At 44.3% G+C, this 19,765-nt stretch overlaps 2 protein-coding genes and 1 pseudogene across 2 annotated transcripts; 1 reads left to right on the forward strand and 2 right to left on the reverse strand.

The window, feature by feature from the left end:
- Positions 1-3,016: 3,016 nt before the first annotated feature.
- LOC124663771 (NAC domain-containing protein 73-like) lies at positions 3,017-7,304 on the reverse strand. The gene is made up of 3 exons (XM_047201435.1): positions 6,454-7,304; positions 6,159-6,360; positions 3,017-3,895 (listed from the first exon to the last, which is right to left on the reverse strand). The coding sequence occupies exons 1-3, from the start codon at positions 6,610-6,612 to the stop codon at positions 3,267-3,269; spliced, it is 990 nt and encodes a 329-aa protein (XP_047057391.1). The 5' UTR covers positions 6,613-7,304; the 3' UTR covers positions 3,017-3,266.
- A 7,274-nt stretch (positions 7,305-14,578) lies between these two features.
- Positions 14,579-19,559, reverse strand: LOC124663377 (annotated as a pseudogene).
- LOC124663376 (protein DMP6-like) lies at positions 15,208-15,834 on the forward strand. Its single transcript, XM_047201087.1, has one exon. The coding sequence runs from the start codon at positions 15,208-15,210 to the stop codon at positions 15,832-15,834; it is 627 nt and encodes a 208-aa protein (XP_047057043.1).
- Positions 19,560-19,765: the final 206 nt, after the last annotated feature.

Raw genomic sequence — 19,765 nt, forward strand, 5'->3', positions numbered from 1 at the left:
AGCGACGAATCTTTGGGTGCGTGGGCGCAGGTTTTTCTATGTCGTCTGTCTCTCCAGGGGGGTATAACCCCTCGGTCTGTTTGCTCTAGGGAACGTATGGGCTTGCACTATGTCCAATCGCACCCGGGTTATGCTTTGAATGCCGCAACTACAGTAATATGTTTCGTACTTACGAGGATCTGCTGGGTCACAGGGCTTCCAGGACTTGTGAGTGTTACTGGACTCGGTTGTGTTCCTATGTGGACTATAGTTTTTGTTTTCCATTCATTTTTGGGGTTTGATTATTGCGTTAAGACTGGTTTGTTGTGATATTTTGTGTGTTTGTGTCAAAAGACTTTTCTTGTACCGCTACTGTTTGTGTAATACTTGGTTAGGGCCGTGTTAGAAGTACCGATTGTCTTCTCAACTGGTTGGACCTAATCGGCCCAAAAAAAGCAAGATCGACGTGGCGACGCAGCACCGGAAGCAACCGAAGCGTTGCGAAGCGGCGGAAGGAGCTGGACCGATTGGAGCGCTACGCGGCGGTGGAAGAACCGTCCTTATTAATTATAAGCCACAATCTCGCTTTTGCAATGATGTTTTTTGTCTGACTATGTCATGAGAGTGGCATTGTTTCAGATGTGGTTCAGACATGAGGGTGTTGGTATTGAATAGTCTTGTTTCGAGTAGGTGTTGAACGGTCAAGCATGATTTGGACATGTGACAAGATTTAGTTATATCTAATACTAAACATTTGTACTTTAAACTTATTTGTAGCATTCTATGATTTTAGCGAATATAGTTTATGTTAGTTATTCGACATAGTTTACCACACAACAAGTTGCTATATATAAGCTAAGTTGTTGTTTTTTATACATTTGTAATGTATATAAAAAATACACTTGCATTGCAATATATTTAAAACCTGATTTTGTAACATTATTTTCTTTCATATTTTTTTACAGTTACACAAACTATCTATTATTATACATATTCTGTAGACATCTCTAAATCATTTGGTCTTGGAATACCTTATAGATGTTTAAGTATGTGAGTAGGGAAGCATACTTACAGAAACTTCGAGTGCATAAATTGAATTGTTGGCAAGATTCTTATTGGTTTTTCATTGTCAAATGTGTCTTGTATGGTATAGTGGATTCATAAGAAATTGTCAACGTGTGTATGCTCTCTTTTTCGAAAATGGGCACTTTATTACTTGCGCAATAGACCCGGCCTCTGCATAACTAAGATGCACACAGCCGCACACAAATTCGTTACAAAACCAGAAAGGTGTTCAAATGGATAAAAAATGTTCAAAAAACAGAAACAAATTCTAGCTAGGAGGATCTAGCCGAAGGTCACGCTGCCACCCATGTTGGGAGAAAATATCCCTCGCCGTATCCTCCAACCGTGAAGACACCTCCGTAAAGAGGACCCGGTGCTCGACGCGCTGCAACTGTATCCATGAGCGGAGCAAAGCCGTGCATCGGTAGATGACCTGCAAAAAAGAAGAAGAAACATTATTGAAAATCTTGTCATTTCTACATAGCCATAGCGACCAAATAATTGCAATCGCTCCCATCCTAATAAGACGTTTAAACCTAACATCCACACCATTGAGCCAGTTGCCAAATAAATTGACAACACTACGTGATGGGTATAAGGTAGACCCTATATGGACAACTGACAATATAGACCTAGCTAACTTACATTGGAAGAATAAGTGGTTAATTGTCTCGTCTTGATGACAGAAGACACACTTTTTACTTCCATGCCAGTTGCGTTTGGCAAGATTATCTTTAGTAAGGATTACCCCCGACGAAGATACCATGCAAAGATTTTTGTTCTCAGCGGTATTTTCATCTTCCAAATCTTTGAATTATTATCGACCGGGAGTTCTGGCTGAATTAAAGCATTGTACATGGAAGCCACTGAGAATGTACCATTCCCGGTAAGGTTCCACCGAAATTCATCCGGTCCCTGCGTCAGTTGAACTAACTCAAGACGCTGTAACAATTCCTGCCACGAGGTTTGTCTGAGACCGATGAGACTTCTTCTGAAATCCACATTTGGTGGGAAGTCTTCCAACACCTTAGCGATAGTATCGCTTTTGTGGCGCACTATATTGTACAATGCCGGATACTGTTCTCGGAGCGTGGTGTTACCCAACCATATATCCTCCCAGAAACGAATTTCCGATCCATCCTTAATAGAGAAAGAGCCATATGGAAAGAAAAACTTCTTTGTTTCCATAAGACCAGCCCAAAAATGTGAATCTCCTGGTTTCCAAATAACCTGAGATAAAGCTTTTGAGCCAATATACTTCCTCTTGAGGAGTGTTTGCCATATGCCCTCTTCGGTAAGTAGTTTATACAACCATTTACCGAGAAGTGCCCTATTTTTGTGTGTATGCTCTCTACTTAGTATTGAAATATAATAGATTCTATTACTTTTGAGTAAATACGATTTGGTCATTTGATTTTCTTGAGCGCGAGGTTCTTGGATCATCTACCTTATGTGCTTGCAGGATCTGAAATAAAAAAGAACCATGCACATAATTAACCATTAAAATAAGTTAAATTTTTAGTAAAACTTGCATACGATTTATATAAACCTAACTAAACTCGTCAACGCCAATTAGATTGTTTTGTTCCTTCATATGTGGTAGACACTATTAATCCACATTGACTAGCTTCTACAAATTGAAAACTATATTTATTTAGATATTTAATAGTATGTTTAACGTAATTGATAAAAACACGGTGATTACCTATAGACTTTACTACCCCCGTTTTAATGAATATGTCTTATATTTTTTGAAAATTCAAGCTAAGTAAACTGTGACCAAACTGTATTTTTCAAAAACTAAATGGAACTTGTTGAAAGAACATCACACAAATCTAAAAGCACTAGATCGACGGCTCTCACATGCACAGGAGGTCCGAGAATCACCGCTCTCCCTAGGCACAAGGAACAATAGTATTAAATTCACGATTCTTATTAAAGAACATTACATCAAGAAACAAAAAATTGAGAGTAGGTCAAGATGTCAAGTTACGTGCTTATAGGTATATGTATACAATGAACAATGTAAAATAATGGATCCCTAACCTGTACGGCCACGCAACACCCTTATTAGTACCCCTTCTCTCGCACTCCCCGGTGCCATTATCTGCCTGCCACCTTCTCATTACGTGTCTCCGGGCCTCTAACCTAGTAGAGTATATAGTTTCACTTATCAGTCAACGAATATAATTGCCTTGTCTTAGTTGCCTTCGCAATTCCGGTTAAGGACCAAAGCCCGCCCCTCCCGTGTGCACTTCGAAGTTAGGCATCAGATGAGCAGAAGCAGTCGCAGCCGCCCTATTATTAGGAGGGGCCGCCTGGCTGCTGTACCCGATTAGTGCTGCAGCGGCGGCTGGGCTATAGAAATCCACCATGCCGGCAGCTTCCTTCAGCATGATGTTGTTGTTGCCACCCTCGTGATGATGACGGTGATGATCAGTAGCAGCCGCACCACCGCCGCCCTTAATGATGTTGCCTGCAGCGAGGGCAGCAGCAGCCGCGGCCGCCGTCGATCCACCACACTGTCGGGGCTGCGTCTGGTAGAACACCTTGGAGACGACAAGCTCGCCGTCCTTCTCCTCCTCGTCGGAGCCCAGGTGGTACTGGTGCATCACCCAGTTGGTCTTCTCCGGCTTCCGCTGCTTGCCGTAGTTAGTGTAGAGGACCAGGATCTTCTTGTAGCCCTTGAGCTTGCCGTCCGTGAACACGGGGCGGGTCTTGCCCGTCTTGTGCCACCGCGTCTCGCCGCCCTGCTCGTCGGTGTGAACCTTACGCCGCTTCCTCGTCCCCGTCGTGTACGCCTTCGATGGCCGGTGGAAGAAGTGGCGGATGAGGCCGTCCTTGCCGACTCCTAGAACCAATAAAATTAAGTGAATAACCATGACGCGAAGGGTTACAGGTATTTCGTCCAGTAGATGCTTATATGGCATAAGTGCAAAGATAAAGTTTTTGTTTTTCAATTCAGAATACTACCTTTCAATGATTAGATGTAAGAACCATGAAACGGATGGAAAGAGCAAAAACGAACATGCATGGACAGCTGATCTCCTTGACAAAAACAAAAGATTCTAAACATGGGAGTAAAGAACGAAATGATTTCATAGTTATGTGCCCACGCACGATAATAATGTATTTGCACGTGAAACATTAAGTGAGCCTAAGAACGTGCTTGGTTATCTGCATTGTTTTGCAACATGCATGCCTCGATCGAGTGATCCAGACCAGCGATCGAGATGCAAGCTTCTTTTGGTCCAAATTAAAGTGTCCACACGTTTGCATGCGGCGAGCCTGGATAGCTCTGGCGCTACACGTTTGAATCAAAGAGGGAGACGAAGCCTGGGCCACATCCCACATGCATGTATGAAGAAATCTTGAACCTGCCTAGGGTTGTCTTGAAAAACAGTGAATTTGAGCGATTCTATCAAGCCCTTGCTAGGTGGAGGCTGGAGCTACTTTAAGTTTCACATTGGTGTGACAAAGAGTGTGTCCCAGGCAACCAAACGCACAGCAACAACAAAAATGTTGCACTTGGAGGCATGGCCGAGCTCATCGAGGCTAGCAGGCATGTCCTTAAAATATGGGTCCAATTTTTTCTGAGGTAAGTACCTCTCAAGAAATGAAGCACTTAATTGCCTAAAATATTTTTACAACATGAAGAAAATCAAATGTGTCAGTCCTAACACCGCACTACATATGTTTATAGTACATAGAGACAAGTTTAATTATTTGAATAAAATATAATTCTACTATATATCCTTTGAAAATATATGGTTATAGTACCCAGAGACAAGTGTAATTAGTTGAATAAAATGTAATTCTACTATAAGGCTGAAAGATTTTGACATCAAACTTGTGACTAAATAACTAAACAAATAACGTAAGTAATTCTATGTTATTCCTCACTCATGCCAACAAAACAAGTAGACCATAAATCGTTTATTGACCATGATCCTTTGACGTATGTCACCTGACATGGGTCGCTGACCTATGGGCCCACTATCTGTGGGGTATACATGTCAGGAACCCCATGTATGGGTGATATACATCAGAGGAGTTGCGTTCACTTATTGTCTAATGAATTAATAATATAGCAAACATAAGCCATTTATTCATCACTATTTCAATCAGAAAATTAAAAAAAGTGGGAGGATTGGCTACAGCCTAGTACAAAGTAATTTGCATGTGACCATACCTAGCATGATCAAAATTAGATATTTGCGGATGAAGTGCATTTCTTGTGCGCGAGAAGATACGACATAATATACATTTTGCAAATATAAAATGACTGTATAGCTTACAGACACGAATATAAGCATGGATTGTCGAAGCACGCAACTTTCAACATTAAAAAACATAGTACTTAATTTTTTTAATAATTAACAATTCGTGTGACAAGTCATTTCAAATTAAGTCCATACTTCCTTTGGTCTGATGTTGCGTGCACCCTACATGACGTAGACATCTGAATATCTGAGGGCACCGTGTGTTGTGTGGATCTCTCGTTTTCAATGTACAATAAACTTATGCCAACAAGTAGGAGAAGCAATTACTTGAAAGGCAAACCTTTACCAATATTTATACTGTATATATCGTGCACAAACGCAAACGCATATAGACTACGCTCGTAATTTAGTACTATTAAACCAAGAAAGGACAAAACAAATACGCAACGTATGTGGGTATTCTATGCTTTTCGCCACACGACATACCGAAATCCTACCCCTGGTATGAAATTGAAATCTACACTTTAAGCAAGGTCACCAGACTGAAAAGGACTGGAACCCAATTTTAATCATCTCGCGGCAAGGAGTTTCAGACGCAGAATCAATCGATCTAGCCTATGTCTAAATAGACATGCGCTGTGGGCGCGTGGCGGGACGGATCAGCAATCCCTCTCTCCGGCGCGCCCTCTAGGTCGACTTGTCCTAATCCGAAATCTTTTCCTTTTGAAATTCTGACGCTTTCGCTACCCGTTTGATGTAATGCGGAGCTAGCAGCTAACACACTCGAACAGCAGGGTGTCCACGCACAGACATATGGATATGCATGGCGGCTAGATGTTAAACGTGTTGATCGTATAGAGTACGTGTGGCTGTAGCCTGTAACTGTAGTACCTGGCAGCCTCTCTGGATGCGTGTAGCAGATGCCGTTCTCTCCCTCGATGGCCGGGATGAACTCGTCGATGAGCGGGTGGAGCTTGCGCGTGTCCGGCCTGGCCTTGCCCTCCAGGTGCTCCAGCAGCTCCTGGTCCGTCGGGTCGAACTTCACGCCGGCCGGCAGCCCCGGCAGGTCCTGTATCGTCGCCGCCGCCTGCAGCTGATCCATCCATCCATCAGATTCATGAGTGAGTGAGGTAGCTAGTCATGCATGTCTAGCTCGATCTCACTCGCTGGTTGAGTAGGTAAGTACCTGTTCATACTGCGCGTGGTGGCCGCAGGAGGGGCACGTTCGGACGAGGCTGGGCTGCTCCTGCTGCTGCTGCTGCTTCTTGGCCGCCGCGACGGCCGCCGCCGTGGCCAGGTTGTTCTCCACGGCCCGCACGTCGTTGAAGCTGTTGCACCATGTCATGGCCGGCCAGGCGCTTGTCGATCTCTCGTGCCCCACCACAACCAGCACGTACGTAGGTGATGATGAGAGAAGATCACGAGAGATCGATCGAAAGCCTCTTCGTGTCCTGCCTTCCGCTTTGCTAGCCCGCCCCCATATGCGGCAAAGACTAATTAAGACTGGGGTAGCCCCTGCGAGTGTCGGGGGAATGAAAGGCCGGCGCGCAGGGTAAAAGAAGAGGCTGAGATCGGGCGGGCTGGTGACTGGTGGCTAAAGAGGGCGAGGCGAGGGAACAAAGCGGGCTGAGAAGAGAACAAAGAGGAAAAGAGGTTACAGACGAAGCTTGTCCCTGTTAAAAGCTAGCTACCCCTGCCACTCTGCGCGATCGCGACGATCCTCCCTGCCCTGCGCCTCAAGGCTGCTAGCTGCTGGGTTTCTCTCTCTATCTGGTAGAGTACAGAAGAATAGAATTCTCACCAACTTTTGCAAGGGTTGTTGCTTCCCAGGAAGATCGCCGAGAGCGAGCCCGCTCTCTCGATCTGTTCTCTCTCTCTAGGCAACAACTACATAAATAAGATAAAGAAATTAATCATCACTAGCTAGTACGATGGAGGGGGGTCGATCAAGAAAGCACAATTGCACAAACAAGATATTGCTGCTGCTGCCTACCCCGGGCGAGAAAGCTCGAATTGGTAGCAGCAGCTAGAGCGCTTGTGGATGATGTGTGTACGTGTCAATGTGTGATGACAGAGGAGTAGCTCATAAGAGAAAGATTAGACGGCCGGGATCCGGGCGAATGATGGGGGGTTGCTTGACCCTCAAGTCTGGGCAAGCCATCCGTATACGTGAACCGGAAACCATGGCGGACCGGATTTTCTGCGCGCGACCGCCGCCGGACCCCACTCTGTAGCCATCACGCGCGAGTTGCTGCGTGCACATCCGTCCATCCATCCGATGTGCGCTCTGTCAAGTCCATCCAGCAGTTGTTGACGTGTGGTTGGTATTTACACGTCTGAGACCAGTGCAGCACGCAGCAAGAATTAACTAGGCCAACATGATCACCGCCGAGCCGATCGAGGCTTGTGTTCCAAGAAAACTTCGTCATCCATCGACCAGCTAGCCGGCGGCCGTACACCAAACGTATGGACGCTGCGCGTCGAAAACAGCACGTGAATATCGAATCGATCGGCTGCCCAGAGAGGGAGATCGAGAAGGCAGGCAGCTGCTAGCAAACATCAGGCGTGTACTTCGGCCCCGCTTAAAGGCGGCGGGCACGATGCCGGACCTGCTCTCTGCTAGTACATTCTACCGGCTGCCCAAGAAGACCACTGTTCATCGTCGTTCCCATCGGTTGGTAGAACTAACGAGGTACAGTATATGCATTTGCACATGCATGTTTTTCGTTTCTTCTAGCACGTTATTGGGCGCTCGACGGCATGATCAGTTGCCAATGCCTTAAGCTCTACTACCAACAACAGAAAACACATATATAGACCGGCTCGCGCGCGCTCGGGAAATTAAGAGTGACAGCGATCGACGGAGCTAACTGACTGAACCGAACCAAGCTCGTGTTCGGAATGACGGGGTCGGGGTCGGGATCGGGGGTGGGGAGGAATGGAAAGAGGAAATAAAACTAGAGCGAAAAGGGCGACTCGCCGGGCGCGTGGGTGGAGTGGAGACGGGGCAACCGGCTGATTCCTGGCGACGTCGCACCACACACCACTCTATCTCTCCCTAGCTAGCTACTGCTAATGTGTGTGTGAGAGCCAGGGAGATTGTGTTAGGGGAGCTGAGCTGCGCTGAGCTTAGGGGAAATGTGTTGGAGAGGGACCTTTTTTAGATCCCAGGTCACCGTAGAGTGTCTTGGAAGAGAGGCGATACCCCAACGACACAAGACTTGAACTCTCCATCTACCCACCCTACCCGGCCAGGTTCGGTCGCGAGGCTAACTATCCATTCCCCGGCCGGTAGAAAGGTAACCGAGATCGATCGAGCCTCCAATCAAGTTGCTGCATGCACACCCTGCAGAATTTTTTTTAACACAATACAATCGTTTCGTAGACGCTCGCACATACGTACATATATGCATCCTTAGGAACGCACTACCTTATGAGCACTTCTGAAAGACTAAGTCCAGAAAACGATATCGTGGGTCTTGAGATTGACAAAGTCACCATAGTTGTCTCGTTACCGACGAAACATCGCCTCCTTCTGAAAAAAATATTTTGTATTTATGAGACACCAAAGTGTCAAACCTAGAGTTTAAACTCTGGTGGGCTGGTTTCACACCCTGCGGATTTCGACCACCCAGCACGTGTGGGCTCTAGGGGCGGACCCAGGCATAGCTGAGTGGGGGCCTATGCCCCCACTCAGAATTTTGAATTTCCTTTGTATTTGTACATATTTTGAAGGAAATCATAAAAAATTTGCAAATTCATTGAAGAAGTGCCCCCACTCAAACCATATGCCCCCAGTCAGGATTTGTTCTGGGTCCGCTCCTGGTGGGCTCTCCATCTGATTGGATGTATCTTCCATCGATGGACAAAACCATTCAACGAATGTTGAATCTCGCTGAAAGAAAACGTTTTGAATTAGCTAGGTTGTGTCTTGCAACTCCATGCATGCTTGTTTAGGCTCTGAGCCCACCCCATAGTCATGCTTTAATTTTGGAAAATTATATTGAGTGAACGTGAGAAATAGTATAGTCCCATGGAGCGAATGTATTGCCGGATTATGGATTTTCTAAGCAAAGGTGGATGGCAACTGTTAGGATATCGTGTTGCCACATGGCAATTTCTAATTGAGTGGGTTCGCTCTATCCCATCCAGCGAGGATATTATCATCCTTATTTTTTGGTATCATAGCCCAATTTGACGCAGTTGTTGTTTTTCTGTAATAGCTAGCTAGCTCGATCATGATCATGACTTTGCCTAACATGCAAAAAAAAACATAGGACCTAGCTATCTACTTCCTTCGATCCAAATTAATTGACGTAGTTGGCCGGCAGGGGTACTTAAAAAAAGTCGACGTACCTTAGCCAACAAGGAAATTGCTATATCTAAACTGACACTAAGAAACATTTGATCTTCACTTGTAGAATCATCATACGGCTATCTATGTGGAGTAAAAAATAAACACACTAAGTTATTTATAATTATCTTATCTAATGAGAATGTTATGGAAAAGAACAAACGAAATTATTTCATAGTGGAAAAAGAAAGAACCACTACAGGAATGGCTCGCTGCGCCGACGGTCGTGGCGTACGCCGACGGCCAAATGTCGGGGCCGTCGGCGTACGTCCGGTCCATGGCAGCGGCCCATCGAGCCCCTCGGCGTAGACATACCCCTCGGCCCATCAAGGGCTGGAGGCCGTCGGCATCTTGGCAGATTCCTGTAGTGAACAAACCAAGCACTGACAAAATATAGTGTGGACACGTCATGCGTGATTGTCAAGGCTGCGAGCTGGTGTGAATAGGAGATTAATATATAGCCGCCAAACCCGCTAGCATCCGCATGTTTAGAGAACTGGTGGAGGTATGAGGTTGTCGCCTAGGAGACGATGCAGGGACGATCCACATTTTTGGGGACGTCCTAGCCAAGTTGGGGCAGATGTACTCATTATGTTGGATGAAAAATTAGATTACATTTCGTCTGAATCTCTGTATTTCTTTCAATAATTTATTTTAAAACGGATGAAAAGGTTTCTTTTCGACAAACTTTAAAACTGCAATTTTGAAATAAATTCAAACATGATTATACACAATAAAACTCGATAAAAACTAGATACTCCCTCCAGCTCTTAATACTTGCCATGGGTTCAATGAACCTAGACAGATTTTAGTCCATATTTTTCCTAAATCTGCAGCGAGTATTTAGAACCGGTGGGTATAAAATATTGTGTCTCCATATTGAACTCTAAGAGGAATACCAAAAAAAATTAACTCTGATGACCCAAGTTTGAAATAGAGTGAAACAGATTGTTTCAAATAAAAATTTCACCATGTTTTATAAACTTTTAAAATGTTTCACCAAGTTTGAAAAGACAATTTCCAAAAATTGTCAAAATATATTCCATATTGGTCTTATTTTCGAGCTCTCTTCACTAGAAACTCAAATATTCAAACGGTTCAGAAAAACAATTTTTTGGTTCAAAACCTACGGAAGTTTCAGGTTTTAAGAGATGGATCTAGTAGTGTGGAAGGAGAGAGAGAATGTAGCTCACACAAATCTATAAAATAGGCAATGAGAGAGAATGTACGGTATGCAGTTATGCACGGTATATGACGTGCATGCTAGAAGAGCATTTCTCTCTAGGTGATATGGCCTACCTACTATGAACAACAGAGAGCTCAATTTTGTTTCCCTGAAAGCGAACATATAGAAGGAGATATATATTTTATGCAAATTTTTGCCTATCCTTTCAGAAATTCGAAGTTATTTATGTTGAGGAAGTTCATTGCGCATGTGTTATATGTGAGACACCTATTTTACTTACCTCCATATGGTTAGCCGAACCAAAGTTCTTTACATGACATCATTATTCTGGTGCCATGCCATGATGCAACAAGGATGGAAAAGATGGAATCACATGATTAAAAGCCAAATGCTGTCGTGTATGATATATCAGCAACTTTGCAATGTCGACTCCAAGACTCCAGGTGAGGTGAGTAGCACTACTACATGCTATCCTATGCTATGGCCTATGATATGCAAAGTGTGCAAGCTTGCTCGTGTCCTCGGCAAAGAAGCTCCAGCAGGGAGGTGCCGGTTTGTCCTGAGGAAAAAGCAAGTTCATTGCTTCTCGGAGCCTAAAGTGGATTGTTCCTATGTGATCTTTATGCATGGTTGCATGCATGAAACAATGGATCTTTGTCTGTTGTCCCACTGAAGATTGTCGAGGAGTTTTTTCAATAAGAAGAAGGAAGATAATCAGTGAGGACGGTACGTTTTGTTTGGAAATTTTGTATGACAGTCTATATTATTTGGGGTGGGCTTTGACTTTCACATATGAGATGAAATCAGCCCATGCACAACACAACCCTTCCTTGTTTTGGGCCGACATGTACGCCGGAAAAGAAGAGCTCCTTTCTTTCGGAAAACCTATACACCGATCAGGTCGGTGGCTACCGACCACCGCACACCCCCCGCGCGGGTGTGGGCCTGGCCCCGGTGGGCATTTTTCATTTTTGTTTTTTTTTCTTCTTTTCAGTTTCCTTTTTCTTTTCTCTTTTCTGTTTCCTTTTTCTTTTTTTCTTTTTTGTTTTCAGTTTTGTTTATATTTATTTTTCAGATTTGAAATTTTAAAATTTTAAAAATTGTTCAAATTAAGAAAATGTTCAAATTTGAGAATGTTCAAATTTGAAAATCGTTCAAATCTGAAAGCTGTTTAAATTTGAAAACCGTTCAAACGTGGAAAATGATCAAATTTAGAAAATGTTCATATTTAAAACAATTTTAAAAATAAGAAATTCAAATTTTAAAAAATGTTCAAATTTAAAATATGTTTATATTCAAAAATGTTGAAATTTCGAGAAAAAAAACTAAAAAATGTTCAATCTCAATAAAATGTTCAAGTTCGAAAAAATTTCAAATTTTGAAAAATGATCGGACATTTTTCTGAAAACTAGATAGATCCAGAAAACGTGAGGAAAAATCGAAAAATCTGAGCTGAAAATCGGAACAGAAAACGAAACATCCATATATGGGCCTGGCCCAGAAGCCAATTAGGGGTGTGCGGTGCCCCGATTGCCACCGACCTGCTCGGTAGCGAGGAGCCCCCCTTTCTGTCGCCTGTATCCGCTGATTCCGCTTGTTTTCTCCCGGTGTCTCGGACACCGGGAGGCGAGTGGAACCATGGAATGGAATGCCATTGGAGAGCAGTTTTAGTTTAATACAGTATTAACAAATTTCATAGTTTCGACTTGTACAATTTATTTACATGACTCATGGTGGAGTAGTTGAGATGGAAAAGGTGACTCTAGAGAAGACAAATTGAGAATTCAAGGAGCTTTGGTGTAATTTTCAGTTTTATTGGACTTTGTCCTTCGTTTCTGTTTCTGTTTTGGTTTGTTTGATCTAATGTATTTGCTCCATAAATAAATATAGTTTGATTATCTGCTGAAATTTTCGAGCCATCTAATTATAACAAGGCTGGGCATTTAATTCTTGTATTGCCAACCAAGAAAAGTATCAAGTTTCCCCAACCCCTCTCGCCCTAGCGCGGCGGCGGCGCGCCGCGCTAGCCGTCGGTGGTCCTCGTCCCTCCCCTGCGCTCCCCTCCCCCGCCGCCCGAGGCGTTGCCTAGCGAAGCCCTGGTAGTGCGGTGGCGGTGGCCCTTCCTCGACTATTCGATCGGAGGGCACGACGGCCGCGACCGACCATGCTTTCCTAGCTGGGACGGCGTTGCAGGGTGGCGGTAACTAGGCTGCGCTGATCTGCTGGTGGCAGTGTGGAGGTTGGACGAATCTAGGACCAATTGGGCCTAAGCGGGCTTCTTTTGCGTTTTTGCTTCGTTGGCTGCTCTGTCGACGGTCGAGGCTCTCCTGGGCTTCTCCCGCGTCACGAGGAACCCTGGAGCAGCTGCTCCGGCCATGGCGGTGGTGTCCATCTCCTTCGCCGGAGGTGGTCGGCCTGAGGTTGGGTTGTCTGCTCGCGAGATCTGTCATCTAGTATCGGTTGCGAGTCAGGAAGACATAGTTGCCGGTGAAAACTGATCCCATAGGCGGGCGACAACGGTGTTCTGCGTCGTTACCTTGATGAAGGCATCGTTGAGCAACAACTATCGACTTGCTCATGCTGCTCCGAGAAAACTCTAGTATCCGGTCTTCCAGACTGGACGATGGTGGCATTGTGGTGTTGCTTTCTCTCTTACAATCATTGTTTGTGGAGCTGCACTTGTGGACAGCTGGAGGAGGAGATGTCAAGTCATGTCTGGCTAACAGGTGCTACGTTGAGCCATGCCTTCTCGGTAGGTGCTACGCACGACTAATCTTCCATGGTGGCATCGATAACATGGCTGGCAAAGGCTATGTGAATCTCCGCCGTGAAGATAGACCAGTGGTTCGATGGTGGTGACAGCTTCTGAAGCGAGAAAAAGGTTCTCGCCAAGGGTTGTGAGCTCCTGTTTTCACCATCAGGTAACTCAGGGATGGCCCTGGTATTTAGTTGGTGGGGCGTTTGTTTCTGTTTTTAGGGCGGAGGCCCTGATGGCATGTTACTTCACCCGCTGTCGGGTTTCTAGGTGTTGAGTGGTAGCTTTGGATTTTGTGATGTAATACCTCCGTCCCAAAGGTTAACGCGTTTTTTTTAAGTCAAACCAAGTAAAGTTTGACTAAACTTTTAGAACAAACTATCAACAAATATAATATTTTATACATACCATACGAAAACATATTTTATTATCTATTTAATGATATTAATTTTATATTTTGGATGTTAATAATTTTTGGTAAAAGCTTAGTCAAACTTGACATAGTTTGACTTTTTAAAAATAATATAAGCCTTAAGTTTTAGGACGGATGTAGTATAATCTTGATAGTTCCTGTTAAATAAAGTTGTAATAAAGGCCATATAGATCTGATGCGAGGCTGGGTTCCCTATTTCAAAAAAAAAACCTTAAAAGTTGGCGGGTCTGGCTCTTATATTAATGACTAACTTTACCACAATTAACCTTACCTAAATTGTGAACCACAAAATGTGTGACGAACAAAATGGCCACCAAAAGTGAGGCAAAATTTGGATAGAAATTTTACTGCATGACATGTGTACCATATGGATAAGAAAGTGTAGCAAACAACAACTGTAGCAATGAACTAAACACATGCTTACATTTTTGTGGCACCGCTATGTTTAGGCGATGCAACCTTTTGGCTACAAACCAAAGATGCGTGACAAATTAAGGTTCAAGCGATGCAGCCCGTCAGTTAATGGAACTGATGGAGGCCTTAATCTCAGTTATTAACAAAATAAAACTTACAGATTTCCATGGATGTAATTCTAACACACAAATGCATCGTAATGATATTAACATAGTACTACTGTCCATTTCCCACGACAAAAATACAAATCAGCTGGACTAGAGTGTTTGGTCTGACGGATCACGATGGGTAGCGATTGCTGCAGTTGCATCACCACACGTGGCACAACAGAGCAGCAAGGCTAATTGGAGAGAAGATCTCCTGCCATTCATGTCATGGTACTTGACAGTTGACTGTGTCCAATTCCAGGGTAGGGAAATGGAAGCCTCCGAGATAAATTAGCAATGACAGCAGGCACTTGCGTAACCACCACAAAACATAACTTTAAAAAGTAATACCCAGAATAACTACAGTTCCTTCTGTTACCCAACGTGCGTTTATAATAGCTGCAATGCAAGAGAGAAACTGCAGCGCCTCAAATCCTCCATGTTCTCTCGATCTATCGCCAGGAAAAGCAGCCAAAAACTCACAGCTACACCAAACCAAACTGGGCAGCAAAAGAAACCGGCCACCAGCTTCATTCCCTTGAAATCTCTTCCATTCATCCGTTGAAGGCTACAATCCCCATCTTCTCTTCCCTAGGTTCAAGATCCTCCAAGACCAGTTACAGCGGAACAAAGATAGAGGGAAACAACAACAATGGCTGCTCCACAGCCAGACATGGAATTGCAGCAAAATCAGAGGCATCCTCTGTTGTCAAACAGAACTGATGGCAACAACAACTTGAGCCCCATGCAGAAAGCAATAGGACAAACATACAAGAGCACCGGGCACCTCGCCAAACTCCTCCCATCAGGCACTGTCCTTGCCTTCCAGCTCCTCGCTCCAACCCTGGCAAAACAAGGCCACTGCGGTGACATGAATCGGATGATGGCAGGAGGGCTTGTGATACTATGTACACTGTCATGCTTTGTTCTTAGCTTCACAGATAGCTTCAGGGATGAGAAAGGAAAGGTAAGATACGGGTTTGCCACGTTCAAGGGGTTATGGGTCATTGATGGTGGCGCTACTCTTGATCCACATGCTGCAGTTGAATACAAGATAAAATTTCTAGACTTTGTCCATGCAACTGTCTCCGCGATGATTTTTGTTGCAATAGCTCTGTTTGATCAAAATGTGGTTTCTTGCTTCTATCCAATACCATCGGAGGATACAAAGCAAGTACTCACAACATTACCAGTTGCTATTGGAGTTATTGGAAGCATGCTATTTGTCAGCTTCCCAACCACCCGCCATGGCATTGGCTTTCCGGTATCTACACAATAGTTTGGGTCTTCAAAGTATTAGTTCGCCCTAGTTCCTGCCGATAAAACAGACAGTTGAAGCCCCTTAAGCGGGATAGATGGAAGAGAAGTATACGACACCTATTTTTGTGCGATGATGTAACATACTAATGATGATCTTAAACAAGCCCAAGCTTATTTTATGTATGCAGAATATGTCTCACACATATTATGTATGCCCCACGTTTTATTTAAGTGTCTACTCTACACAACAAAAGATGCCAGTCACTTTTAAAAATTAACCATGAACTTATTTCATATACCAACATAACCTGACAATCTTCACTTTGAAATATTAACAATGAACTAAACTCATCAAACAAGTTCCATATCATCTTTGCTACGGAACAATTTGAGTTCCAGCATCTCCCGAGCTCCACATACAAATCGGAAGTAGCCAATGCATGGTTGAAATTGTTGCAGGTTGCACTACATGCAAAAGGCTTGCACATGTAAATAATATAAGATGCATAGTTGCAGGTTCATGACATGTAGGACAATACATTGGATACATCTTTTGGCATATTAAAATCTTCGATTGGCTATTGAGGATCAACTGAACGTAAAACATGTTTAGGCAGGTAAAGTGACTTGATAACTTGCTTTTGTCTTGAATCTCGACAAATATAGGTAGTCATACTTTGTTTTGCTCTTTTGCGTGAAGTTAAGATGCCCAGAAAGGACGACGATCTGGTTTCCCTTTTGCAAACACATATCGTACAGTACATTCTTGAATTCATATCATATATTAGTAGCTTTTATGTCATCGTACAATAACTCCGAACATTTAGGCTAGTGATGGGAGATAATAAATTTCAACTTAGGTAGCAGTTGAAGGAGTGTACTCCTAGACATCAAAGATAAGAGACACAGACAACAATCATCGCATCATACCTGAACACTGCCGGCTTGCTTGTAGCTTCAAAATGTATACAAATAATGAACTTCAGTACATCACATAATCCCAGAAATGGAAACACCGATGTGATGATACTATCTCGCTTGTGTAAACACCATGATGGAAAGAGAAACACGTTACTACCTCAAGGGACAATTTAGCTTGCTGAGAGCTCAGGCACATCATGTACTAGCACAGTGTAGCAGCACATTTATTCCAAATCAGGTGACTATTAACTGCTTCCACATTTTCTCAGCTTCTTGTCTCACCTTCTTCTTACTCCAATACCCACTGATAATAACATCCCATGTTTCTCTCTCAGGGATGCACCTCTCTGATAGCATGTCTAGCACAACATGAGCTGCTTTCTCCAAATTGTTGTTTTTGGAGAAGAACTCGACCAGGAGATGAAAAGTGCCTGGCTCAGTAGAAATGCCACGCGTCCTCATGCTCTGGTAAACCCGGAAAGCCCTCTCAGCTTCACCCTTAGCACATAATGCTGTCAAAACTGCATCGTTTATCCTGACATGCAAGCTCCAGGTCACCCGGTTGGGTTGAACGCCCGCAAGAACCATCTCATCCACGTAATTTGCAGCCTCCACAGGCCTTCCTCCATCACACAGCCCAACAATTAGCTTCCCGAACAATCCAGCATCAGGCTTCCTCCCCTGGAGACGCATCCGGTCCAAAATCTCCGTAGCTTCCCTCAGCCGGCCTTCCTTGCAGAGACCATTAATCACAGAGCTATATGTGATTGTATTTGGCAGCTTCTTCTCCTTGACCATCCTATCCAGCAGCTCCAGTGTCGATGCTGCACGCCCACCCTTGCACAACCCGTCAATCAGAGAACTGTAGGTGACAACATTTGGTGCAATACCTTTCTTCGCCATTTCATCAAACATCTGCAGTGCATCCTCCAAGCAACCCTCCCGGGCGAGCCAATTGATAACAGTCGTGTAAGTAACCACCGTAGGCGCAATGTCGTTTGCTACCATCTCGGAGAACAGCTGGAGGGCCTCGGCCCGGCGGCTGCGGCGGCAGAGCCCATCGATGAGGGTGTTGTAAGAGCAGGCGTCGGGTTTGGGGATGTTGCGGAAAAGGCGGACGGCGTCGTCGATGGGAGCGGCGGCGTCGGAGCAGTGGGCCTTGAGGAGGACGTTGTAGGTGGCGGTGGTGGGGGCGAAACCGGCGGCGCGCATGTCGGCGAGGAGGGATTGGGCGAGGGGGAGCTGGGAGTGGGCGACGAGGGTGGCGAGGACGGCGGTGTAGGAGCGGGCGGAGTGGGGGAGGGAGAGGGCGGAGGGGGCGGAGCGGAAGAGCTGGAGGGCGGTGGGTGCGTGCGAAAGCGCGGAGGAGGGTGAGGAAGGGGCGCTCGAGGTCGGCGGCAGAAGGGAAGAGCGCGCGCGAGCGGGAGAGGAGGGAGGTGGCGAGGGGGAGGAGGCCGGCGGAGGCGAGGCGGGAGGTGAGGAGGGAGACGGTGTCCGGGGACGGGAGGATTGGGGCGGGCGGCGCGGAAGAGGAAGTGGAGACGGTGGCGGCGTCGGAGGAGGGTGAGGAAGGGGGGCTCGAGCTCTGAACCACCACCATGGTGGCATTGACAAGGAAGAAGCCTGCCTCAAAGGCCCCATACTGAGAATTATACCCACCATCATGTTGGGCAAGAAACATAGGCGATACCATTCAAAGTGATGTTGAAGTGATGCAGCTGCAGACAATCCATTCAAAGGCCAGCAGAAAAAACCAAATGACCTTGCCCAAACCTGAAGGAAATATTTGCAGCCAATTGAAGAAGGAAGGGCAAGGAGCTATCCAGCTAGCACAATCAACTGCATCTTCTAAAGCAGCAGCAATCACACCACGCATACCATTGTTAGGATGTGCTTTCATATGAGCATCAATCTGGTCATTATATATCTGTAGATCCAACTCAAGGCACCAGATGATTAGCCAGCATAAATCCTCACAGAGAGCAATCGACCTAAACATCACAAGGAAAGTTAAACTTATGCTTTAGAGGTGATCATGGCAACATGATTGGAAAGGGATTTCAAAATATAAAATGGTAGTTTTCCATGAAATTGGTACGAGGGAAATCATGGGATAATATATTTCCCACTTCACTTGGCGCTTAATTGAAAAAGGTATTTAATTAGGTCACATTTTTTTAAGTAGTTGATTGGAATCTAGATTCTGGGTCTAGTATATTATAGACCTCTATGGTGATCTATAATTACCTCTTATATTTTGAAATTCGTAACCTTTTTGGAAAATTAGTTTTCAAATCATTTTTGAAAACAAGGTAATACAGATGAAGACATGGTTCAAAATAATTTCTTGAAAATAGTTCCTATATTTTCTTCTTGTAGTTATCTGAATGATGTTTAAAACAAGAGTCTCTGAAATGCTTGCAAGAAATTTTTGAAAATGCTGTGGAGATACTATGTTATAGATCTTCGACTTGAAAACAAGGGTTTTGGGACATTTGCCAAATCAAAACCTTTAAATAAGAGTTTGGCCAAAATAGAGTTTACAAAACAGCTTTGATAGTTCATTGTCAAGTCATGATCACAAGAGAAATATGATTTTGTTGGCCCACAATCTGGTTTAACAAAGTCAAAAGAGAGTATAACTCTCAGTAAAACCAATAAGAGCAATTGTCAAACAACCAATTTTTAGCTTACTAAAGCTAGGTAATCAGAGTTCAAAATTTCAGGATGTTACAGTTTGATTATAACCTCGACATTCTGTGCTAGAATGTCTAGCTTTGGATAAATTGTCAAGATATGGGCTCATCTCAATCTCACCGTCATGTCCGAAGACCGGTCATAGACGAGACGGCGTGAAACTGTGTTACTTTGATGGGTCCCTTTCCCTATTAATATCAATCCTGCACGAATTAAGTAAAGTTTTGTGCCACCTTCTCGATCAAAGATAGTATAAAGTGACACTTCCCAAGTGTTCTCTAAATATATTTTCCCGGTTGCATCAAAATGGTGTAGTGTTAAATAAACTTTGG

Source organism: Lolium rigidum, chromosome 6, assembly GCF_022539505.1.
Source record: "Lolium rigidum isolate FL_2022 chromosome 6, APGP_CSIRO_Lrig_0.1, whole genome shotgun sequence".
NCBI lineage: Eukaryota > Viridiplantae > Streptophyta > Magnoliopsida > Poales > Poaceae > Lolium > Lolium rigidum.

What these genes read in the sequence shown, in the direction of transcription:
- LOC124663376 (XM_047201087.1), top strand. Translation starts at nt 15,208, where the DNA reads ATGGCTGCTCCACAGCCAGACATGGAATTGCAGCAAAATCAGAGGCAT.
- LOC124663771 (XM_047201435.1), bottom strand. Translation starts at nt 6,612, where the DNA reads ATGACATGGTGCAACAGCTTCAACGACGTGCGGGCCGTGGAGAACAAC. An exon ending in ACCACGCGCAGTATGAACAG is followed by an intron (nt 6,361 to 6,453) that starts GTACTTACCTAC and finishes TGGATGGATCAG; the next exon opens with CTGCAGGCGGCGGCGACGAT. An exon ending in GCATCCAGAGAGGCTGCCAG is followed by an intron (nt 3,896 to 6,158) that starts GTACTACAGTTA and finishes TATTGGTTCTAG; the next exon opens with GAGTCGGCAAGGACGGCCTC.